At 49.8% G+C, this 24,805-nt stretch overlaps 2 protein-coding genes across 2 annotated transcripts in view; both read left to right on the forward strand.

Annotated features, from left to right (window-relative positions):
• Positions 1-2,981: 2,981 nt before the first annotated feature.
• Positions 2,982-4,362, forward strand: LOC120905991 (probable cytosolic iron-sulfur protein assembly protein Ciao1). The gene is made up of 2 exons (XM_040317375.1): positions 2,982-3,438; positions 3,517-4,362. The coding sequence occupies exons 1-2, from the start codon at positions 3,165-3,167 to the stop codon at positions 4,266-4,268; spliced, it is 1,026 nt and encodes a 341-aa protein (XP_040173309.1). The 5' UTR covers positions 2,982-3,164; the 3' UTR covers positions 4,269-4,362.
• A 5,599-nt stretch (positions 4,363-9,961) lies between these two features.
• Positions 9,962-24,805, forward strand: part of LOC120905545 — a 30,133-nt gene continuing 15,289 nt past the window's right edge. Inside the window, exons 1-17 of the mRNA XM_040316431.1 lie at positions 9,962-10,199; positions 10,391-10,684; positions 11,724-12,336; positions 12,404-12,471; positions 12,545-13,679; positions 15,121-15,221; positions 15,303-15,524; positions 15,627-15,828; positions 15,920-16,389; positions 17,048-17,065; positions 18,851-19,004; positions 19,073-19,196; positions 19,283-20,537; positions 21,167-21,369; positions 21,431-21,958; positions 22,030-22,363; positions 22,534-22,656. Coding sequence (XP_040172365.1) covers positions 9,962-10,199; positions 10,391-10,684; positions 11,724-12,336; positions 12,404-12,471; positions 12,545-13,679; positions 15,121-15,221; positions 15,303-15,524; positions 15,627-15,828; positions 15,920-16,389; positions 17,048-17,065; positions 18,851-19,004; positions 19,073-19,196; positions 19,283-20,537; positions 21,167-21,369; positions 21,431-21,958; positions 22,030-22,363; positions 22,534-22,656 — 6,082 coding nt within the window. The remainder of the gene's footprint in view (positions 10,200-10,390; positions 10,685-11,723; positions 12,337-12,403; positions 12,472-12,544; positions 13,680-15,120; positions 15,222-15,302; positions 15,525-15,626; positions 15,829-15,919; positions 16,390-17,047; positions 17,066-18,850; positions 19,005-19,072; positions 19,197-19,282; positions 20,538-21,166; positions 21,370-21,430; positions 21,959-22,029; positions 22,364-22,533; positions 22,657-24,805) is intronic.

A 24,805-nucleotide genomic window follows, 5' to 3' on the forward strand; every position in this document is an offset into this window, starting at 1 on the left:
CTATGCTTCACTCCATCACCCCGGAAGGGATCGGCAATCCCCAAGCAGCCATCAATAGTTCCTCGATCAGAGCACAATCATCAATCAATCAACAATAAATAACACCGCGATACCACTTAATTGATTCTGCTTCAAAGAAAGAGACGCCAGCACTGCCAATCCAGATCTACGTAAAGGTGATTGATGCATGGTAAGGCCCCAAAGCGAGATCTTTCCACACTTGCAACTCAGAGTAGGTTACAGGTCATTGTATATCTAGCAGAAAATGCCTGGAGTAGTAAATTGATGGCAAGAGCGACTCCCATAAGGGAACTAGGCATTATTTTCTGTTAGTTCATGCTGGTCCCGAAGGTAAATGTGAGAGTAATTTGCTTGAGTACTTCGATACAACTTGCTTTGGACAATGTGTGACATCAAAACACAACAATCGGTTTTTTTTTTACTGCTGACTTTGAAGATTCGTCAGCATGTGCTCCATGTGCTGAGTGATTTCATTTCTTCCGCGTAGAGAATCTTCCTTTTTCCAGTCTTCCTTTGGTCTTTGTATGAAGATTTTTCTTCCTGCATTATCTTATCGTCCCCTCTTCGCTCTCTCTCTCTCTCTCTCTCTCTCTCTCTCTCTCTCTCTCTCTCTCTCTCTTGTTGGCCTGATCACGATAGAGCACACCGATATGACATGACCCGGTCAACAATTGTTCCTCAGGATGCTCGGTCAACAATTGTTCCTCAGGATGCTCCTCCCTGACTGCAACCTCCCATTCTTGTAGACACCCGACCTCCAACAGGTCTCGCTTCACCTGATCCAGACCATCGAGCTCACCTGTGCTTGCCTGCGCTTCACGCCGAACAGGGGATCGCTGTCGAACGCCTTCTTGGTGGGGCATGAGTCCGGCATCCTCATGACATGCACTAGCTATCGTATCCTGCCAGCCTTCGCCACCGTCAGGATACTCGGTACGCCTTCGCTCGAATAGCCCAAGACTATAGGATAGTGCCCATAGAGGCCCACCACCAGGCGATTCAATGTGCGATATATCTCACATTTCGTGCGGTCTCGAAGACTTTTGGATCTCAGCAGTCGTCGAAGTCCACAGTACGACGCCCCTGTACAATACATCTCCGGATTTCGATGTTGATTACACTGTCCGAAGTAACGACCATATATAGCAGAACTCCTTTACCATCTCGAGATTGTCTCCGTCAACTAATACACTGCTTCTGAGCTGTTCTGGGTCTACGACAAACAGGTACTTTGTCTTCGTTGCATTGAAGCTCAATCCAATTCTTGCTGCTTCGCTTTTGAGTCGGGACGATGATGTTGATGCCGTGCGCGAAGCCAAGAAATTGGAGAGATCGGCAGAGGATCGTGCAACGGATCGTTCTCATACCATCTCATTCATCTTCTTTTTCCAGCTTGTGTGTTTCTGCCAATAAACTAAAGAGACTTCGTATTGGAGTTGAAATTTGAGTGAGAACTAAAACGGAAATAGGAGATAGCTGGGAGTGTACAATATATCTGGGTAAAATAATTGGGATTGTAGTCAACTCTGGGATGTTGAAACAAAGCGTTATAAGAACCAACACTGAAACAAGCACGTGGACAGGAATATGTAAATATTCAGCCATACCAGTGAACACGTTCGTTCCCGGGAACGTTCGCAGCAACGCTCATTTTCGCTCATTTCATATGCCTCTAGATTAAAAATTAGAAAACCGTCTGGGTTTTGTACTGCCCAACCTAGTGGTACAACCCTGTCCACTCATGAGCGACGAATGTTTCTCGACGAACAAGTTCGCCGGTACGGCTGATTATTAACAGGCTTATCCAGTGACGGATGAACACGAGCGGGTGCTCACCATGGATTCAAGCCTCATTTGGACCATTAATTCTCGGGTTGCATGTTACTCAGTAAGTCGCAAAAGCCGGTGTCAACAATTGCAAGGCAAGGCAAACAGTTCAAGCGGCTTGATGATCAGAATTGGAATCGGCTCCGGAATCGGCTGTGGAATCGGCTCCGGAATCGGCTGTGGAATCGGTGCTGGAATCGGAACCAGCGTCGGCACCAGGATCTTTATGAGAATGGATAATTTTCAAGTACATTTGAATCCTTTGTGGCTTATTAAATATTGGTCGAAGCATCCAGTACATTCGAGCAAACTCCGAGGAATCATTTTGACAGTTTGATAAAAAAAAGCATTAATCATTTCATTCCAGTATGTTTTGAAGGTTTTACTTAGCCAATCGGAGCCGACTTCGGAGCCGATTCCGGGGCCGATATCGGAGCCGATTCCAATTCCGGAGCTGATCTGATTTCCGAGCCGATTCCAAAGGTGATTATGAAGCCGATTCTAGAACCGGTTCTGGAAATTGATTCCGGACCTACTATTCTGAGAATAAGACAACGATTAAAATAGCAATTTTTACGGCTTGACAATACATTTAGCCATTAGTATACACCAATACATCGATAAGCTTCACCAGGCTATTTGAAACAAGTTGCCAAATAGTTTATTTTTTTTATATAAAATTATTTTTCTCATATATTTTCCGTTTAATAAAATCATTTTGCGTATTTCGTGTGTTTATTTAATTATTAAATCTGTGATTTTCCTATTTTCCTCCTAATTGCTATTAGCAATTTCGTTAAATCATGAGCAAAACAATAATAGCCAGCAAAACGAATTTTCTAACGGCTCATTTAAAAACAAACTACCCACCTGTCAATCGACCACAGACGGACGTAGTTATACCAGTTATACCAGTGTATTTGTGAGAACGTGCTGCAAATCAATTTTTAATAACATTTTAACGTTTTTAAATACAAAAAAATATGAAAAGATAGAAAAAATACTTTCAACGCATTTTATAGCCCAAAAACCTGCCCAAAACAGTAGCCCATTTTATATAGCAAAAACACGTACACTCTCGCCGTACGTGCAGCTGTCAACGCGGCGGTCACACTTCGCACCAGACCAGCTGTCAAACGGGTTGCCAAGATTATTTACATATCGTGCCGAACATCAACAAGATATGCGTACGTGATTGGATGCTTTAGCCCGTGTGTGTTTGGATTAGCAAAGAATTATCAGCAATTAGCTACGAGTAGTGACATTCCGACGGCACACGGGCGCCAAACACCCACACCCACACATACACATCAACCATGGGCAAGCTGGAGCTGCTGCAAACGCTGACCGGGCACGCTGGGCGCGTGTGGAGTGCGGCCTGGCATCCGGGCGGTAAGCTGTTCGCGTCCTGCGGCGAGGACAAAACGATCCGCGTGTGGACCAAGTCCGACACCGACCGGTGGGTGGCACAGACCGTCCTTACCGATGGGCACACGCGCACAATACGGGACGTGGCGTGGTCCTGCTGCGGCCACTATCTCGCCTCGGCCAGCTTCGACACGACCGTGGCCGTGTGGGACAAAAAGTCGGGTACGTAACACTGGGTAGCAGCGAGGGGGACGGGTAGCAACCGTCAAGAACAACACTCATCAGCATACAATGTTACAGGCGAGTTCGAGTGCAACGCGACGCTGGAGGGGCACGACAACGAGGTGAAGAGCGTGACCTGGTCCCGGTCGGGCAATCTGCTGGCCACGTGCAGCCGGGACAAGTCGGTCTGGATCTGGGAGATCCACCACGCGCCGGACCAGGAGGACGAGTACGAGTGTGTGGCGGTGCTGAACGGGCACACGCAGGACGTGAAGAAGGTGTGCTGGCACCCGCAGGAGGATCTGCTCGCGTCCGCCAGCTACGACAACACGATCCGCATGTACCGGCAGGACCTGGCGGACAGCGAGTGGGAGATGCTCGAACCGCTCGAATCGCACAGCTCGACCGTGTGGAGCATTTCGTTCGACGCGACCGGCCAGCGGCTGGCGTCCTGCAGCGAGGACACCACGGTCAAGGTCTGGCAGCAGTACGGGCCGGACAACGCGCTCGGCATACCGTGCCCGGACCGCGGCACGGTGTGGAAGTGTGTCTGCACGCTGTCCGGGTACCATTCGCGCAGCGTGTATGACATCGACTGGTGCAAGCAGACCGGGCTGCTGGCGACCGCGTGCGGCGACGACACGGTGCGCATATTCCGGGAGGCGAGCGACTCGGACCGCAACGAGCCCACGTTCGAGCTGGTGGTGACGGTCGAGGCCCACAGCCAGGACGCGAACAAGGTCGCGTGGCATCCGACCGTGCCGGGCCTGCTGCTCACCGCGAGCGACGACGGCGAGATCAAGCTGTGGCAGTACGTGGACGCGGATTGAGCTGGACACGGTGTGTACTGCCTTTTGGGCGCTCTGTGCGACGTGGTGTAATGGAGTTAAATACAATAAAGCTGTTTCTAGTTTAGTTCAAACAGTTCCAACTTGGTTGCCACGATGAAGGAAATAAGAGAAACATTTTCACTGTAAGCGAATGCATTAGGTTTTAAATCGATTTCGTAAACTCGAAAGCAATTCAACTAAAATGAATGCCGCGACAGGAAGTATGGTTAGCGAAGGCCAATGTGCAGGGGAAAAGTGGGTCAGTTTCAACTGACCCTGTTCGGGATTATTTTTATCACAGCATCTGAGCATCCTGTTCTATTCCGGTCCGGCGCGACTAAAAGTAGATTTTAATGTAGTTGAGCTCGCTTGAATATTGTTAGAAACTGCTTCCGGTGTTGGTACTGCTATCGAACACAGAGCGACTCTAGAAATGGACCAACGTAAGATTAATCTCAAACCCTTCTGGGATCTTTACATTTGCCACAAGAAATTGTTAAAACTGTAACGATACTTGTAAGATAACCTTAAAAAACTAAGACGAGTTTCTATAATTAGGAAAAAGGAACTTAACTCAACGGTAAAGAACAGACAACCTGAAATAGTTGAAAAAGACCAACTGTGTATGATTTAATTACACCTAAAACCATATTAAGAGTAATTAGAATGCTTTGTTCCAGTAGTTTTCCAGTTCATTTTTGGAATATGCCTGCATTTTATAGAGTCCTTCTAGTATTGAGGAATGCACTAGATCAGAATGTTCAAAGACGCTTCAACAGGGCTCCATTTCGACGTCCTTTTCACTCTACTCAACTACCTGCCAATGAAATAGTGCTGGGTTTCATGAATCTTTCGTTGAGATTCATTCATATGAATTTTCAGTGATGAGTGATTCGAATCTCGAGTCAAATCTCCAAAGATTCATAAATATGTAAAGTTTCATGAATTTTCAAAGCTTCATAAATCTGTAAAGATTCATGAATCTTCAAAGATTCATAAATCTGTAACTATTCACATATCTTCAAAGATTCATGAATCTTCAATGGTTTATGAATCTTCGAAGATTCATAAATCTGTAAAGATTCACGAATCTTCAATGATACGTGAATCTTCAAAGATTCACGAATCTTCAAAGATTCATCTCGAAATATTCATGGATCTTGAAAGATTCATGAATCTCGAAATATTCTTGGATCTTCAAAGATTCCTGCATCTATTCTTCTTCTTCTTCTTTTGGCACAACAACCGCTGTCGGTCAAGGCCTGTTTGTACCGACTAGTGAAGTGGGCTTGGCTTTCAGTGACTTTGTTACCGTAGCAGGATAGCCAGTCCTACGTCTAGTTCATTCGCACGGTCTATTCGGGGCTTGAACCCATGACGGGCATGGTGTTAAGTCGTTCGAGTTGACGACTGTACCACCAGACCGGCCCAATGCATCAACATGCATCTATAAGATTCATAAATCCACTAAAATTCATATATCCCCATATATTTTCAAGATATTGAATTTGCCAAATTCCACCTAAAACACGTCTGTCGCGGGTTCAAGCCTCGCATGGGCCGTCTTCCCGTAGCAAAACAAACTATTCGGCAGCGTGGTACTTTCCAAAATGTCTCGAAAGCATGTATACCCTGGCATGACTAAGTAGGTTGTTACGCCAAGACGAAGAATAATCAAAAGCTGAAGCTAAGATGAATGATTAGCGATTTATGAATCCCTTGAGAATTATTAATCTTTCGAGAATCGTTAGATATTCACGAATCTTTCCAATCGAGAGTCAGATTCATTGATTCATTCCTAAGATTCATTCTGATTCATCAATCTGAATCAGATTCATCCAACAATACTATGAAACGCGACTTTAATCGATTTATTTACAATCACTAAGTCACGGGTTACTTGCTTCCTCTATTGGTGCTCCCGATTTGCCTGCCTCTATTTGGCTATGTGTACCTTCCCGTTATACAACTCCTCCTTATGCTCTTTCTGCTCCCGTGGCTCTTATATTTCATCCGTCTTTCTAATCTTTCTATTTATTTCCTTTTATTTTCTTTTGTGTTTATCAATGTTTACTTATTGGTTTTTTAGTCTCAATTCTTTCTTTTATATAAATGTGTTTGTTGTCTGCTTCTTGGTTCTTGGATTAATTTAATTATAATTATACTCCAGTTAAGCTTTAAGGATACTCAGTTAAGCCTTAAAGGCAGACTGTGGAGATAATAAAAGAGTTAAATAAATGAGCTAAAGGAATTAGATTAATAGCAGCCGTCTTCAAATTAACCGTTTTGTTAGTAAACAGCCTTCCTGAACATTCTAGCGCGCATTCGCTAAACAACTTTCCTTACCCTTGCGATAATTTTCCCTTCCAACATTGAAAGCCTTCTCCTGCAACTGGTTTTTGAAGTAAAAAAAGAGGACCACAAAAGTTTACAGGGATATCATAAAACCAAGCATGCAACAAACAATCGAAAACAAAACAAAACACAACAAGGCAACTCCAAAACGACGCTAGACCGCGCGGGTCAGGTCAGCCGTTTTCCACGTTTTTCTCCATTTTTTTCCAGTTCCATCACTTTCTCACACACTCTCTCTCTCTCTCTCTCTCTCGCTTCCGTGTGTGCTACACTCTTTCCTCTTTGTGGGTGTTTGTGTGGCTTGCCTATTGTTTCGCTCTCCGTAACAACGTTTAGCTGCCACGGTACCATCCACCAGGCGTCTCCATCTCCTTTTCCTCCCAACGTGTCTTGACTCTTTGTACGCACGCTTGCACACCAGCGGGCGGAGGAGTAAGGGAATGGTGTCACCATTTTTTTGCTCCATGTGTGTTTGTGTGTGTGTGTGTGTGCGTGTGGTTGGGCAGTGAAAGTTACGTAAATTATAAGCACTTGACATTTGACGTTGCGCTCGCTCGTCGCTAGAGCATCATGCTGCGAGACGATCTTGCGAGCAGCGACGGTCCTGGTTTGCTTGTGGCGAGAAGTTGCCTTCTTCCTGTTATTAGAAGAGAGAGAGAGAGAGAAAGCCAGCAGGCGAGCGGCTTCGCTGGCTAGGGCAGATGGGTTTCTCCCTCGTGCGGTGCTCAGTCTGAGCGTATCTGCCGTGCAGTGACGATGCCTAATTACCCCACACAAAGGGCGCAGGAGCATGGTTCCACAGGGATGATACAAGGCAGCCTAGCATAACGTTGTGCAACGGTAGAGTAGAACGTACGCGCGGTGCCGACGCGGTGTTTTTATGGTGGGGGGGGGGGGGGGGGGGGTTGAGGCGGTGAAGGGAATGGATGGATGGTGGCAGTGATGGTGGTGGTGGTGGTGGTGGTGGTGGTGGCGGAGGCTCCCAAAAGTTGTGCAAAACCAAACATCGTGCAGCAGCCAGCCAAGCAAAATTAAAAAAAAAAAAACCCTGTCCAGCAAGCAAACAAACAAACCAGCAAACAACGCACACACATGCACCTCCGCCTGGAAACAAAAACAACAACAACAACGCCTGTAAAGGGTGGAGGGTGCGGCAGCGGGGAAGGGGATTGGGGAAGAAGCTCTCCGGACGCTGGCGCTGGCCAGTCTACACGGCCCCGGAGCTCCCGAGCGATGGGACAGGAAGTTTAAGGAAGAGAGGAGAAGGGAAGGGGAGAGTGGTGGTGAGGAGCATGAATTGAGGAGTATCGATTTTTTTAAAACATATTATTTCCAAAACCATAACCTCCGTGCAAAGATGTAACCGACAGTGGTGGTGTGGGAGAGGAGTGGAGGAGAAGGGGGGGGGGGCTACCATTGCGTGGCAAAGATATTCCTCCCCCCCCCCCCCTCACGCTGTGTATGCTAATTTGGGTACGTGGTGCGCGCCTGGCTGTGTGTAACAAAGGAAAATGGTCTTCTTCTTCTTCTTCTTCCTCACTCGTGTGTGTGTGTGTGAGCATTCGATTGTGCACTGCAATGTGCACGCGGTTTGCCGTGTCGTGCCGAGAATTGGAGCAGGTCGCGTTGCACGGTGCAGGCAAAGCAGTGGGGGGGGGGGGTGAGGGGGGAGGGGGAGGAGGAGGTTGGAGAGGTGCAGGATTGTGTGGGGGAAGTAGGTGAGGTTGGTTCAAGGCACACAATCAAGGACATGCCCCACATCATGTGAGTCTATGTGCATGTGTGTGTGTGTGTGGTTCGTGAAGCGGGAAGGACGCCCAAGGATGTCTCCATCATGTTTGTGTATGTGTGTGTGTATGTGTGTGTGTCACAGACATGCAGTTCGTCCGTGTGTAATAATGCATAGCGCTGCGGAGACGTGCGTGACGAAAACTCGCTCTGTGTGTGTGTGTGTGTAGCTCTCTCCTTCTCTCTCTCTCTCTCTCTCTCTCTAAATTGCCTGTTGATTAATCATTAATGTTGGAGCAGGTTGTTGAGCCCATTCGGAGCACTCGCACGGTAACAGGGGACACCAGTCCAACCAGGCACACGTTGACATAGGAAAGCTTTCTCCCCCCCCATCTCGCCCCCTTATTTCACCCATTCCCCCACTGTAATTTGATGGTGGGGGGGGGGGTGTAGAGAAGGGCGGCGGAAGGGAAGGGAGGCGAAAAAAGGGTGCAGCAGGGGCGCTTGTTTACACAGAAGCATCCGGAGACATTCGTGGACTTCCTCACACACCACCACACAGTGTAGTAGTGGTGCGTGCCTGTGTGTGTGTGTGTGTGTGTGTGTGTGCCATGACCCTTTTGGTGATATAATGCAATTTCGGGATCAGGTGCTGCTCAACTTCACTTACCCCTCCCCCCCCCCCTACCCCTCTCCTCCCTCTCCCACATTACGGGGGCTTTCATGTCAAAGGTAAAGAGGCGCTCGCTCATTACATTGCCACAACAGCCTGATGTTGTGTGTGTGTGTGCCATAAAGCATAAAATCGATAGGAAATGCAAACGCGCCGCTTGTGTGCCCGAACGCCCGAAGCGAGCGCGTATGTGTGTGTGCCGCACACGCTTCCGGAAGTGTATGGGGCCGAAGCAGCGGGCTCTGCCGCTGTAAGTGGAGCAACATCATAAAATGGTAATGTCTACCATTTTTATTTGCTTTGTTCTTCTTCTTCTTTTTCCCCCGGAGTGGAGTTTGTCCAGCGGACTCCTCCGGCCACAAGCGTTGAAGAGCCCGCCTGGCTTGAATATTCTGGAGTGGTGCTCGTTGCCAAGAACGAAGTTGGAAGGAATTGGACGTCCCCGTGTCGGGCACACATACACACACACACACACACACACACACACACACATAGGGACTTGGCAGTGGGCTCAGGGTAATGTTGTTGTAGTTGCTGGAGAGAGACCTATTCCCGTGTTCTGAGACATTGCAGTCTGAGACATTGCAGTCTCCCGGAGCCAGGCTCTAAAACGGACGACATTGTTTGAGCATTTTGAGGAAAACCACGAATAGTGTTTGCCTACGTGTGCGTCTGTGTTCACTGGCCTCCTTCCCATCCTCGTGGTTACCGCTCCCCTGGTGGAGCGTCGATCACGTCGCAAAAAAACCTGAATTTCTTTGCTGGCTGCTTTCAACCCGCTTTAGATATCGTCCTCCGCTTCCGGGTTTCGGGTTGTGTGCGTCTGTGTGTGTGTGTGTGTGTCTGTGTGTGTGTGTCTAGAAGTGGGGTGCCGTAGCTATGTGCTGCTGCTCGCTGGTGCCGCCCGTAGTGCCAACAGTGTGAAGCGGTGCAACAAATGAAGTGCGTAGCGCGAACGGTGAAGTTGGTGGCGGCGGCCGTCACGGTGGCACTGCTGCTGCTTGCCGGCCCGGCCGCCCCGAACGGTGCCCCGCGGCCCGCCTACCCGGGGATGCAGCTGCTCAGCGAGTCCGTGCACGACGAGCGGGCGGCGGGAGGCGGGGGCGGCGACCTGCTGCTGACGAAGGACCCGGGGGGCGAGGGCCCGGCCGGGCCGAGCCCGCTCGGGCTGGCGGGTGTGCTAGTGCCGCGGGACAGCCTGCTCTACCCGGGCGGCCGGGAGTCGATGGCCGCCGCCCAGGATCAGGAAGAGGAGGAGGAGGATGAGGAGGAGGAAGAAGAAGAGGAGGAGGAAGAAGAAGAGGTGGAGGCGCAAGAAGCTCTGGCAGAGGAGGAGGAACCGGAACGCAATGCAGCCAACGAGGAGGAGAACCTGCTGGAGGAGGAGGAGGAGGAGGAGGAGGAGGGGAGGAGCCGACAGAGGAGACGGGGGAGAGCAGGCGCTTTCCCACCTATTACCTGCGGCCCGGGCCGGCTGACGCCGACCAGCGGCGACGGTCGAACCCGTGCGGGTCCGGCATCGTGGAGCAGCTGAAGTCGGCGGAGCACGTCGTGCCGGTGCGGCGCAGCCCGGAGGAGGAGGACAACAACTTCTACATCGACGTCAGCCACGAGCTGCTCGAGACGGGGCCGGGCATTGTGCCGCGCGTAGTATACCGAGGTAAGCCGCAAGCATCATCAGTGCTGCAAAATGTCACTGTCAATGTCATAAACAAAGCTGACTGAAACAAATTCCATGTCAGCGTCATCAGTCACAACGATCGGTGTAACCAATGCGTGCTTCGTGACATGCTAGCAACCAACGCTTGGACAGTCACTAGTCATGACTTTTTTTGTTTTACTTTGATCAATTCTGTAAAATGTCACTGACATAGTCATGACAAATTCCGGCTGAAAAAAAGTCAGTGTCAGCGTCACTAGCTCTACTGTGATGATCAGAGGTGAGACTCAAACAGTTGGTGCGACCATCACATGCTTGGTGACATTTTGTGCAACCAACTATTGGTCAGTCACTTTGTTTTCGTGTCGTGATGATCACCGACAGAAAATGTCACGAGTTCTGCAAAATGTCACTGACATAGTCATGACAAATTCCGGCTGAAACCAAATCATGTCAGTGTCACGAGCTCTACTGTGATGATCAGAGGTGAGACTCAAACAGTTGTTGCGACCATCACATGCTTGGTGACATTTTGTGCAACCAGCTCTTGGTCAGTCTCTTTGTTTTCGTGTCGTGATGATCATCTACAGCAAATGTCATGACCAAGTGAGTGACCAAGAGTTGAATGCTAAACAAAATGTTACCATGCATATGATTGGTCCACCAATCATTCACAACGTGAGCCGATATGAGCCTCGTTTCAGTCATGAGTGTTGGTGACTGAAACCAGTGGCAATTAGCAACTCTGTTCATAGCTAGAAAAAAGTCATGACTATGCTTGCGAGGGCATTAACTTCAGCTTGTCAGTCAGAATATCACGTTGGACTCAGGCACTCGCATGTCGTGTTCGGCATGTCATGACGCACTTTCATTGAGTATTAGCTATGAACATCAATCCACCACGGAAATGCTCATTGTTTTCGGTGGTGATCATCACGTGATGCTCATACCATTTTGCAGCACTGCAAGCATCCTTCCTCTTGCAGGTCAATCTTTCTTCATACCTTTTGCACTCTCTCTCTCTCTCTCTTTCCCACAGTGGAAGCGAGACGCTCGCCGGGCACGGAGATACGCGACTTCTACGTGGAGTCGCTCGCCGGCGATCCGTACAGCTACGAGCAGGTGCCGGGGCGCCCGATCGGCCAGTTCACTGGCCACCGTGCGCGCGGCAGCCATCACGGGTACAGGCAGGGCCCGGAGGACGCCGACAGTCTGCCGCGCAGTACCTGGATCGACGATATGGAGATAGACTGGCTGCATCATGCATTCGGCGGGGCACAACAGCAGCCCAAGCAGCAGCGCGTTATATTCGGCGAACCGTCCTATCCCGGGTATTTCGAGGCGGACGGCAGCCAAGACCCGGCCCCTCGGTCATCGGGCGATGAGGAGGAGGAGGAGGACGGCGAGCCTGGAGCTCGGGAAGACAACGCGCTCGAGTTCGGCAGCCGGAAGCGGCCCCCGGGCGGCAGACGGACCCACCGTGGATGCCCCCGCCACGTCTGGAAGCATGACAGCATGTACGGGGAGCGAGCGACGATCAGCTGGACCGTCCCGGAGGTGCTGCCGGCACACGGGACGGCCTATTTTAACGACAGCGGTGCTGGCGCGACGGTCACCGGGGCGCAGAAGCCGGCTAACACTATTTACTTTAGGTGAGTTAGCGTTAGCGTTAGCGTTACAAGTGATTGCAGTACGTTGATAACTTGCCTTGCATTTCAGAATACTTTATCGTACAATGACTAGTTACGTGATCTATGAACTGATCTACACAATGGTGCTTTTACAAGGTGGGTAGTCGCAAATGGCATCTCAGGCCCATCTCACCACTAACCCCGTGTCTCTCCCGCTCTCCTCCCGCAGAGTGTAGCTTATATCTCAGGCAGGCGCAGGGCACGATCGCTTCGAACAGGCTGCCGGCCGGCTACCAGGACTGCCGGCTCGTCTTTCCCACGCGCCCGACCGTGGCCCCGTCGGAGGAGCTGCCCGGGCTGCTGGTACAGCTGACCCGCCTCAACACACCGTGCCGGGGGGGTGGATTCCTGCGCTTCCTGCCGGACCCGACGGCCAGCCCGACCGTCGGTGCCCCGCCGGCCGGTGACGGCGAACCCGGCAGCCCGCCCGCCACCGCCATATCACTGTGCGGCAAGCTGGAGGAGCTGCCCGCCGCGGGCCGGGCCTTTCACTTCCAGTCGCACCGCAACACCACCCTGTGGCTGCACCGGGCGCCCCTGTTTAGCCTGCAGTACCGGCTGGTCGACTACTGCTACAACATGACGCTGCGCGACCAGAACGGCACGGTCCGGCTGCGACCGGGGTCGGCCCCGCTCGACTGCTACTTTCGCATCCATCTGCCGTACGGGTACCGGGTGGCGCTGCAGCTGCTCACCAACGGTCCCTCCACCCTCAACGACGGCCGGGGGGAAGCGATCGCAATCGCGCTCGGCCCGGTCGGCGAGCAGGACGGCGGCAATGCCGAGTACCTCGCACCGATCCGTTGCTCCTCGACCGGGGGCATGCTGGTGGCGGTCTACGAGGACGCCCAGCACCGGTGGACGGCGTGCGTCAATGGGAGTGCGGCACCGGCCCGCTACCTGCTCACCACCACCGGCAACAGCGTGGTGGTGAAGGTTAGCAAGCTGCCCCAACCGACTGCTGTGCAGCCAGGGATCGGGGCCTCCGGTGCGCCGGGCCCCCCAGCATCATCGCCTTCCTCATCACCCCTGTCACCATCATCCTCATCATCCGCGGCAGTGCTGCCGGCGCCGGACAACGGCACTGCGACGCTGCTGTTCGAGTACCGGGCGAACCCGATTGAATCCATTACTTCACGTTGTGCCTTCGGTTGGATAGCAACCACGCAGTTCTGCATTGCCCCGGTCGAGCGGCGGCTACCGTGGCAGGAGGCGGAAGCGGAGTGTAACCGGCTCGGTGGCCATCTCATGTCGATACGCTCGAGCGAGGACCAGCAGCTAATCGACCAGCTGCTGTTCAACAGGTTAGTGTTGTGCTGCACGAATCTTTCGTAAAGATGCATTCTAAGGAGATATTCAGTGCTGAGTGAATCTCGCATCTCTAAAAGTTCCCATGGATCGCTTAGGTCTCATGAATCTTCAAAAATTCGCATTAATATTGAAAGAGTCATCATTGAATCTCTTTTAGAGCCATGAATCGGTAATGATTCAGATACATCTTGAATCTTTAATTTCTAATGAGTAGGAAATCAATATTTAGATATTCACGAATCTTCCGGGTGTCATATCTGAATGAATGAATCTTCAGAAATCTGTGAATATTTGAAGATTCATAAGAATCTTTCTAAGTTTAGAAATATTTATCAATTCCTGAAACTTTGAAGCATAATAAATCTCAGAATTTGAGATTCAGATTCGTGGAATCCCTTTGAGACTTAATTCTGTTACATGAATCTTTAGACACCACAAGAGCCTCCCAGCCAGCCAATCGTCTTCGTAGTGGCATGTTTATTTGTTTATTTGTCATTTGGTATCTTGAATAGGCTTGTTGGAACCTCTTCTTTCTTTCTTTTGGCACAACAACCGCTGCCGGTCAATGCCTGCCTGTACCCACTAGTGAAGTGGGCTTGGCTTTCAGTGACTTTTTGTTACCGTAGCAGGATAGTCAATTCCTACGTATGGGGGCACGGTATATTCGGGGCTTGAACCGATGACGGGCATGTTGTTAAGTCGTTCGAGTTGACGACTGCACCACCAGACCAGCCCAAGGCTTGTTGGGACACTTACTTATATAGTAAACCCTTAATTTATCTACAAACTTAGCTAAAGCGCTATCAATTCGGAAACGAAAGACAATTGGTTTTGAACAGGCTCATACTAATGCTGAAGTTTAAGAATCTTTGGTATTTGTTTAAGCTATTTATCATCTAGTTTGTCGACAAAAGTAGCACTTGTGCAGACCAAGTAGCACACATCGCGACAAGTAGTTTCATTGTGGTGATGATGGCCATTGTAATCAGTATATTGCTATTCTGGAGAATCTTTTTTGTATACTTTCTATCCTAACTGTCCACACGTGACAGTAGGGGGAGAAAAGAACTGAGTTAAACCCTAGGATGAATCGTACCAATGACGGAATATAATACTTTCAGACATATTGGATATTTTATCTCAAGCGTTTGCCTGATAACAATCCTAACATCCATCTGGCTTTGGTAATTATAGAGTGACAGGGCTCACAAAAGTATAGTGATGAATCACGGATCACACCAAGATATCTGACTGTTGACGCGCGAGACATAATATCATCAGCATAAAGTAGGACATAGTGGTTCGGGAGAATAAGAGTCACATCGTTTGTGTATAGTGTAGATTACAGCATCTCCTAGTTGCTGCCTCGGGGAACTCCCAAAGTTTCTGACGTCCTGATGTTGCTAACGTTTCTTCCCCTCTTTTCTTGAACAGCCCCGGCTACAAAGACGACAATGCGTACTGGATTGGTGCGTCGGATCTCATCGTGGAGGGTGACTTTCGGTGGAACGACAAGTTTGCCTTCACATACTCGAGTACGTTGTGCAAAGTGATGGCGCCCCTAGTGTGTTCGGTTTCACTCATCGCACTATCTCTCTCTCTCTATCCTATTGCAGACTGGTTCCCGGGCTGGGTGCACCAGGAAAACTACAACCGGCAGCCGAACGACGACGGACTGAGCGGGCAGGATTGTGTGGAAATTCGGCGCCACTTTCAGATTGCAGCGAGCGGTGGCCAGACCGTCCCGACCGTGAGCCCGCTGACGCTGTCGTACATGTGGAACGATCGGAACTGCGACGCTCGCAACTACTTCCTTTGCGAGCGCATGATGGATGAAGGTAACGCTTGTTGTTGGGGGAGGCTTCGAGTTCCTGTGAGTTCTTCACTTGATTAACCCGCAACACCTTACATACATTGTCTACTATCGTGCTCTTTCCCAGAACTACCGGAGCGGATTTGGAACGAGTCGGAATGTAACGTTACCGTAACGCTTAGCGCAGAACGTCCGAAGGCAACGGTATGGAGTCCGGGCTTTCCACAACAATATCCCGACAGTGTTGACTGCTACACGCTGATCCAGGCGCCGGTCGGATACCGGGTGGTGCTGGACTTTGAGGAGATGGTGCTAGAAAACGAACCACTGTGAGTGAACGTCTCGGCGTCTCTCGGTGCCTCTCAACCATCAGACGATGATGTCTTTCATCTCAACTTTAACCCTTTCTCTTCCTCTCAGTTGCTCCTACGACTACCTGCAGCTGGTTGAACCGGACGGGATTGGCCCGTACGTCCCGTCCAAGTCGGCGAAGGACTTTTCCAGCACGGTGCTGTTTCGCTTTCGCAACTCGCGCCACAGCGGCCGGTACAGTGCGGCACAGCATCGGCGCAAAAGCACCAAAACGGGGGGCCAGAGCGCGCCGGCCACCGGCGACCCAGCCGGTGGTGAGCAGTCCGGGCCGCCCCGGACCGACATCAGCTTCAACGTGCCGAGCATCGTGCTGCAACCGAGTGACGCCCGGTACACGAGCAGCCTGCCCCTGCCGGAGCTGAGCCTGGGCAGCGTGCCGCGCAAGATCTGCGGCGACTGGAGCTCGAAGCTGAAGCTGCTGCGCTACGTCACGGCGGGCCCCTCGCTCGGCGTCCGGTTCGTATCGGACTACTCGAACAACTACGGCGGCTACAAGGCGAAGATCTCGATGGAAAACGGTAAGTGACGGCACGGGGACACGGACATAGATACACGCACACACCACCTGCACACTCAGCTTCGATAAGTAGTGTCGTTTCCGATAGTCAGTTACCCAACATACCTCCCCCCTTTATTCGCATATAGTGAACCCTCTAGTCATCACTCTAGGGGCGGTAGTTCCCAGTCTGACACTGTGTCTTTCGTTTCGGCCGAACCGTCCCCCCACCCTAGGATGCGTTTGCGCTTTCGGTTTGTTTTTGTTTTCAGTTTTTACTACTGGATTAGATACCTCAGTGCTCCACACACAGCCCAGGCTGGTTTGTTGTAGATGTTCGATATTACCCCCCTTATGGAGCACACACTTACAGCCAGAGCTTTGTGCATCTGTTAGTCTATTTTGCGTTCATCATAAGGTCTAGTCACGTTTAAAGGGGGTATAGACTATCTCTGTAGGAAGTTGACCCTGCGTAAATTATCGTTCTATTTGCGTCAGCAGTTGTGCTGCACAATGTTATCTTAGTTGAAAACATAAAAACAGCTCAAAACTAAACAAATATCAAACTACACGTAGAAGCCGTTCAGGCGTTACGCCAAAACAAAAACAAACGAATCTTACCAAATGTTTTGCCCCAGTATGAGTACCCTAAACTGAAATACCTGTATTCAAATGCATAGGAAGGCCGAGGGCACCTGGTAAGTGCAAAACCACCCCTACGTTCGAACCACATTTCGCTGCCTGCGGCTACCTAAAGCTCTATAGTTTCGGGATTTTGAGATTGCGATATTACGTTATGGCGTTGTTTACCTTTTTTTCGTTTAACTTCTTGGTTGTTTGAAATTTGACTTAACTCTGCCTCTGATTCTCTATACTTACATATCTTTACAAGATTTTAAGACTTGCTTGCCTTATGCATTCGTTAGTTATTTTGTTTGCGCAACGTGTTTTGTTTTCGATGCCCTTTTGTTGATGCCTCTTGTTTCAGCCTCGTCCAGTCAACTTGACACCGTTTGTTGGAAAATCCAAACGACAATCACGAGATTGTACTGTATGCTTCTGAATTCTTGGAAGCGTTACGAATGCATAGATCGAACCTTTGAGCTTCAACATGATTGAGACACCCGGCAATTTTCGAAAATGAATGTCAAACTATATGAACTACTAAGAGTTTTATTTGAGGGTTTCCCATTGTTTCCAATAAATCTTTTTTTTTTTGGTAAAGTGATCTCTCATAAGGCATGTCTGTTAGACTTCATATTAAATAAATTCCAAAAAGCATGACAACTGTACAACGCACCATTTGACGCAATATCTAACACTTTCAAGTATCTTTGAAGGATGCTCTAATGTATCTAGGCTTCAAGAATCTGCGATGATTAAGAATGTTTTCGGAGTGCACGAAGCTCTTTTCAGATTCCTGAGTTATTAAAGATCTATGCATCTCCAAATCTGGAACTAAGAACCTGCTTAATCAAGAATATATTAATCCAAGATTCGAGCTTTATACTGAGTCGCTGCCTTTCCAATCCATCAATCAGAGTATCCGGTTTATCCATTCATATCCAAGACTCATTCAGAAGCGTAACTCTGTGTGAGAATCCTCCCAACACTGCATCATCTAGGTGTCATTGTGTGCTTGGCAGCTCGTTCAGGTTTGTCCTTCCCCGTTTGGTTGCGGAAGCGAGTCAAGAAATTGATATTGGGCGCTAGTGTTTATTTCGCCGTTTTTATTTTGTATTCATTTGCGTATTGAAGCTACACAGGCCGCGATTGCATTTGTGTTGCGTTTTGGTTTGTTTTTTCGCGTTTGCGTAGGTGCGTCGCATTCAGTACACGGATAGGGGGCGGGGAAGCGTTAAGAAACGAATGGCAGAGTATGGCTAGTTTGAATCTATTTGTGTGTGTGTGTGTGTGTGTTTTTTTTCCTTCTTTCGTTTCATTTTGCAAGCGCTATAGCACTGTTTTGTGTTATGCTCTCGTAGTACGCATCTTTGCTCATAATTTAATCGAATTGAAATAATTTGTTACAGTTCCCATTTCTGTTCCTTTGTTAACTGCTGCACACACACACACTCATACATACTTATACAATATTTTAGAGTTTTGCATGCAGACTAACTCGCGTTAAAGAACGCTTTCGTTAAGCGTGTTTGCTAGTTTTTGACAACTCTCTGCTGTGTATGACAGTTCGTAGGAGGTTCTTTGCCATTGCGCGTTTCTTAGTAGTGTTGGTTCATTAAGCTGCTTTCGAGTATCATAGTATCGTGTATCGTGCACACACCCATACACACCATAATCATGAGATAATACAGTCGTGCGGGTGATACACGTTCGATAAACGAATCAGTCACTCATTGAGAGCCTCTACGAGTACCACTGCTCCGTTCCGCACTCTCTCCGCGATTCACAATACCCGCAATACATGCTGTTGTTGTTGTTGTTGTTGTTGTTGTCTCTGAAAATCTCTCTGGCACACTCAGTGACATCCGAGTGTCACGACGAGCGGTTCAAGGCGTACAACAACTCCTGCTATCTGATCATCTCCTACCCGGACGTGGACTGGACGACGGCCCAGCAGATTTGCCGCGGTATTGGGGCACAGCTTGCCTCCATTTCTACCACCGACGAGCAGCGGTAGGGCTTCTGCGGAGGTTTCTGCTGAGCATGCAATGATTCATGGCTGGTTTCTTCCCTTGTAACAGGTTCATCACGTCCAACATTCGCAACAGCCTCGACTATACGCCGCGCTCGCTGTACTGGGTCGGGGGCGAGATCACCAACACGGGCAGCCTGGAATGGGTGGATGGTGTGAAGCTGCTGTTTGAGGTGCCTGCGTTCTTCCAAACATCTGTTGTGTATGTGTTTTTTTTTTTTTCATCATTAACTTTCTGTCCATTTTGCTCCACTTCCAGGGTTGGTTGCCCGGCCAGCGGCCTGAGAAAACGGACCCGACCAAGCTACCCTCCTGCCTGGGGCTGCAGTGGAAGGTCTCCCCGACGCCCATGATATCCTCCGGGCTGCACTGGACCGCCCAGAAATGCTCCACTATCGGTGGGTACGTGTGCAAGAAGCCGCGGCCCCGTCTGGACGAGACGATGGTCCGGAACCAGACGCTGACCGGCACGGAGGGACATCTGTTGTCACCCGGTTACCCGAACCCGTACCCCGCCCAGACCGACTTCTGGATACGGATCGTGGCGCCGGAGCACCGGCGCATCATCATCCAGTTCCAGAAGCTGGACCTGGAGCACCAGGACGAGTGTCTGTACGATTACATCAGCCTGCAGAACTATCCGATACAGCCGAATGCCAGGGGGGCGTACTCGGGCGCAGCATCGGGCGGCGAGGGGCCTGCCCCGTTGGCCGACTACTTTCACGGTGGTCACAATGGCAGCAGCGCGAAGCAGAAAGAGCACAGCAGTGCCCCGGCGACCAGTCAGTCGATGGATGCAAAGAAGCAGGTGCCGGCCTTTCCGGACGGCAGGGATTATCGCACCCCCCAGTCCGGCACGGTAAGGTTTCAGCGCCGCATCCGGTACGTGAGCAGCGGCTCGGGCGCGGAGTTTGCCGGGGGGACCGGTGGCGAGCCGGTGGATGGGGCCAGAGATCGGGAGGCAGCCGTCAACCTGCTCAGCCCGGGCACGCTGCTGCCCGATCCGCTACTGCCGTTCGACGAGCTGACGCCCTCCTTCCTGCCGTACGTGCGCTGGTGCGGCACGCACGACAGCAACATGGCCCGGTTCAACTTCATCTCGACCGGCAACGAGGCGATCGTGCGCTTCCATTCCGACTTCTCCATCAGCGGCACGGGCTTTTCGGCAACGTGGAGCACGGTCGATATGGCGGGCTGCCCGCTGCAGACCATCACCTCGAAGGAGGGCTCGATCCGCAGCCCGAACTATCCGTACTTTCTGCTGAACAACGTCGACTGCACGTACGTGATACAGGCACCGTACGGGCGGCGCGTCTGGCTCGAGTTCGTGCTGACCGATCTGGCGCAGGACGCGACGCTGCTGGTCGACATTGCGGACGGTCCGTTCGAGCCGTTCGCCGACGGGTCGCACCTGAACGACGGCGTGTTCGTGAGCAAGGGCGAGCGGCTGGTCGTGCGGTTGCGGACGGGCGCCACCCCGCGCGGGAAAGGGTTCCACGCGAACTTCAAAACACGTGAGTGAGGGTTTTCTTCTTTACAGTGGGCCTATTTCTAAGTGAATCTGAATAGAGGAATTGAAGCTTTGGCTCCTCACACTTTCCAACCAACTTCTAAAATCCCAGAAGATCTTCTATTGATCATTGAAGATTAGTTGAGCGCTCCTAAATCCAGCTTGGCAGCAATCCTCACACTTTTCAATTAGCTTCCAAAGCTCATGAATTCCCAGAAGATCTTCAATTGATTGAGGGTTCCCAAATCAAGCATGGTAGGAATCCTTACACTTTCCAACCAACTTCAAAATATCAGAAGATCTTCAATTGATCTTTGAAGATACGTTGAGGAATCCTAAATCTAACTTAATTCCTTAATGGATTAGTTCTAGCGGGGGGTTGGCAGTGAAAGTAAAGAAAGTGCGCGAACTGCCATCTGTAGAACCTTACGAAACCCAAACATCGAAAGTACATTGAAGGATCCTTAGATTGCAGAGTGGGAGATTCTTAGCAGTTCATAGGTCATCAATTTCCAGCGATTCAAACAATCTTCCAAAATCCCTAATTCTCAGCAATGAGAGACTAGACTCGCTTCGTCATTCGAAGTAGCGCTAACTTTCTATTCGGTGCTGCTTGCTTGTTGCTCTTTCCAGTGGCCCACGTGAACGAGCAGCGCTACATAACGCTCTCAAACAAGACGACCGGCATGCTGTACTCGCTCAACTACCCGGAAGCGATGCCGTACGATGTCGACTACACGCAGCACCTGATCGCACCGCTCGGCGAAGTGATCCTGCTGGAGCTGTACGGCGTGGGCTTCAGCCAGCACGGTTGCCATCAGGCCGGCTTCATCGAGGTAAGCAACACCAGCAGTGTACTAGCGTAAACCGGTATCTGTCACTGCCCTGCCATTCCAGATCTACGACAACTACACCGACAGCAACGGCACGCTGTGGCATCTGTGCGAGCATCACGCGACAGGCAAACCGGGCGGTGTGGAGCCGGAACCGGCAAAGCAGAGCGGTCTGGAGTACACCCGCTACCCACCGGCGCACGGTACTGCGGCCAAGCTGAGGCAACCGGTCGGGCCGGGGCAGCACGGGCTGGGCAAACCGGCACCGATCTACATTACCTCCTACCTGAACACGATCCACATCCGGCAGCGGAACGCGAACGGCACCGGCATCCGGTTGAACGCGACCGTCCGGCTGCAGGAGGACGCCGGCTACAAGATGAAGCTGATCTCGAACACGGACGAGTGGGTGGAGAGCTGCCGGCCGAACCCGTGCCAGTACGGCGGCAAGTGCATCAGTGCGGGCCCCGGGCACAGGCGGGGCATCTGCCAGTGTTACGGCCACTTTACCGGGCGCTTCTGCGGCCTCAACATCTGCGAGCTGGAGCCGTGCTTCTTCGGCAAGTGTGAACTAACGCCCACCAGCTTCAAGGTAAGCGAGTAGTAGGGTGCGTGGCTCGGTAGCAGTTGTGTAACCTGTGCCCATCTTCTGCCCCATTGCAGTGCAACTGTCAGCCCGGGTTCGTCGGGGTGCGGTGCGACCAGCGCCAGAAGCCCTGCGCCGACAACCCGTGCGAAAGCCGGGGCGAGTGTTTCGAGAAGAACGGGGGCTTCTTCTGCCGCTGCCACGCCTGGTGGGAGGGCGCCCGGTGCGAGAAGCGCATGATGCACATACCGTACAAACCGCTGTCGGAGCGGATGCTGCAGGAACCGTTCTGGCTCGGGCTGATCACCGTGTTCGTGGTGCTCGCCGTGATCGGGCTGGTCTGGTGCGCCAAGCGCCACTTCCCGGAGAAGATCGAGAAGCTACTCGCGGACGATACGCAGCTGAATCGAAGTAAGGTTTTGGGAGGGCGCACTGGTCCCACACACCTGGACCACGGGGCGATGTCTTTTTTATCTCTCTTTTTCTCTTTTTCTCTCAATTTCTATTTCTCTTCTCTCGCTTCGGCTGCTCGCTCCACATTGTTTTGTTTTTTGTTTATGTTTCGGGTTCCTCCTTCGCAGGCACCTTCCCGCCGCACCATCTCAACACTGCCTTGCGCGAGCAGCTGCAGGCTTCCGCCGGTACCGTTTCCTCCTCGAACGCCACTACCCCCGCATCGCACCGGACAATCTTTGGACGATTGGGTATAAGAAAACCATCCATATTGAGTCTCAGCAGCCCACAGCAAGTTGGAGGGGCTACCGCTAGAACATTTTCTTTAGATGATCTTTTACGGCCCCCTCCTCGACGTAAGACAGACAAACATATGATAAATTAATTAACCGAAAACATAGCACCAAACCAAAACAAAAAAAACCTTAACCTTTTTCTTGAACAATGTTTCAACTAACAAATAACCAAAACAAAAAAAAATAAGGCAAAAACTTCTACTCAAACTCTTTGCCGAACCTCCAAACACCTCAAGCTGTGTCTGTTTAGTGCCTTGCCTCACGATAATGTAATCTGTAATTGCTAACGTTTCATCTGCTTTACTCGCTATCTACTACACTATCTCTTTTTTACATCTCGCTCTCACTGCTCTATGTCTGTCTCTGTCTCATATATACACAAAAACATACACATGTACACTCTATTTCTCTACAAATATAGCTCAATCTGTCTGTCTGTCTATTTTTATCTCCATTTCATTGTAAACGCATTGTACAGTATAACTCCCTGGTTGAATGATTGGACTGTATTGGCTGTTTCTAGCATTATACTTACCATTATAAACGGAAACAATATAACTCCATCATTTACCATCCCTATTTACACCACCTGTTTACCCTTTCCGAATACAAAAACAAACTAAGCTAAACACTCTCTCTCTCTCTTTCTTATTCACTCTTACAATAGAACTGTGTTGTGTGTTTCTTGCACCATGCTGTAACTTCTCAGTAGTCATTTTGTGGCAAGTGAAAACTAAACTCGCTTACCACAACCTGTAGGCGTTACGATAGCGGTCACTACTACTACTACTTGTACTACTAATACTGTTTGTTTTGTTTTTGTCGCACCGTAATGATAGCAGTACCAGTAGCTGGCAAGCATTTCAGCTGCGCTGCGTAGACATTCCGTTCTATTCTATGATTCTAAAAATTCTGTTGGTAATGAACAATTTCACAATTCGCTTTTTTGCGAAGGCCCTAAGCGGTGACTGGGTCACGCAACAAGCTCTCTTTTACACTTTGAATTGGAATTGGTACACAAACATAATCGACCAACTAATGGTTGATTACACAATTGGCTGTTAAGACGATACTGGTAGAAAATCGAAATAAAAATAAAAACACGGGAGCCTTGAGTTAGTTTATACTAAGTGTTGGGTCATAAGTAGCGATAATAAAAATCACTCATAACAGTGAGTTGACTCATAACTAGACTTATTGACACTTTGTCATTGTTGATAGTCAACTCGCTATTCATTGTTATGAGACTCCACTCACTCTGAGTCGTCAATCGGCGTGAAGAGTCGGTTAAAGCGCAAAACGGTGAGTCCCTAGCCTGGTGAGTGTCTAAAGTCCTAAGAGTGTTCAATAACTCTTCACGTTGACATAACTTTTTGCCTTTAATGACAAGATTCAAAAACACCTCTTCAAAATAAGGGCTTGTATTCTTGTTTCGTGTGAGTAATTTAATACTAATTGAGAAAAAGAAGAAGAAGAATGAATTTAGAATGAATTTAGAATGACTCATGAATCTCAAAAGATTCATAAATCTCGAAATCTCGAATCTTGATATTCACGAATCTCTGAAAATTTATGAATCTTGATGGATTCATCGATCCTGGAAGATTTACGAAGTTTTGAAGATTTATGGATCTTTGAAGATTAAATAATCTTTATAGATTAATGAATCCTTCGAGATTCATGGATCTTTGGAGACTCGAATCCAGATTCGAATCATTCATCGCTGAAGATTCATATGGGATTCATTCATATATCCCTCATACACTAGAGGTGAAGTGAGGCTTGCGGAGCTACATTCAGTACGCGGACTTTTAAAAGAGAAAGCTCACTCCTCTCATTACTCACTCACTCCTCCGCAGAAGAGCTACTCCTCGCAAAACACTAACCCGGGAGTTTCCTTAGCCTACACACCACCACTTACGTGAAAGAGCTACCTGACCCAGCACTGGTAGATACGTTCCCACTCTCACTCTGTAAAATAGTTCCTATCTATCTCTCTATCTTTCTCTCTCTAGCACACTGAGTAGTATAGTGAGTTGTCTGTTTTTGCTCTTGCCATTCGTACCGAGTCCTTGGTAGCTAGTGAAACTGTTACCCCACTGTT

This window comes from Anopheles arabiensis, chromosome X, assembly GCF_016920715.1.
Source record: "Anopheles arabiensis isolate DONGOLA chromosome X, AaraD3, whole genome shotgun sequence".
NCBI lineage: Eukaryota > Metazoa > Arthropoda > Insecta > Diptera > Culicidae > Anopheles > Anopheles arabiensis.

Bases quoted from the DNA above. Each gene is read 5' to 3' on its own strand.
- LOC120905991 (XM_040317375.1), top strand. From the start codon at position 3,165: ATGGGCAAGCTGGAGCTGCTGCAAACGCTGACCGGGCACGCTGGGCGC. The intron at 3,439-3,516 runs GTACGTAACACT...ACAATGTTACAG, and splicing joins CGTGTGGGACAAAAAGTCGG to GCGAGTTCGAGTGCAACGCG.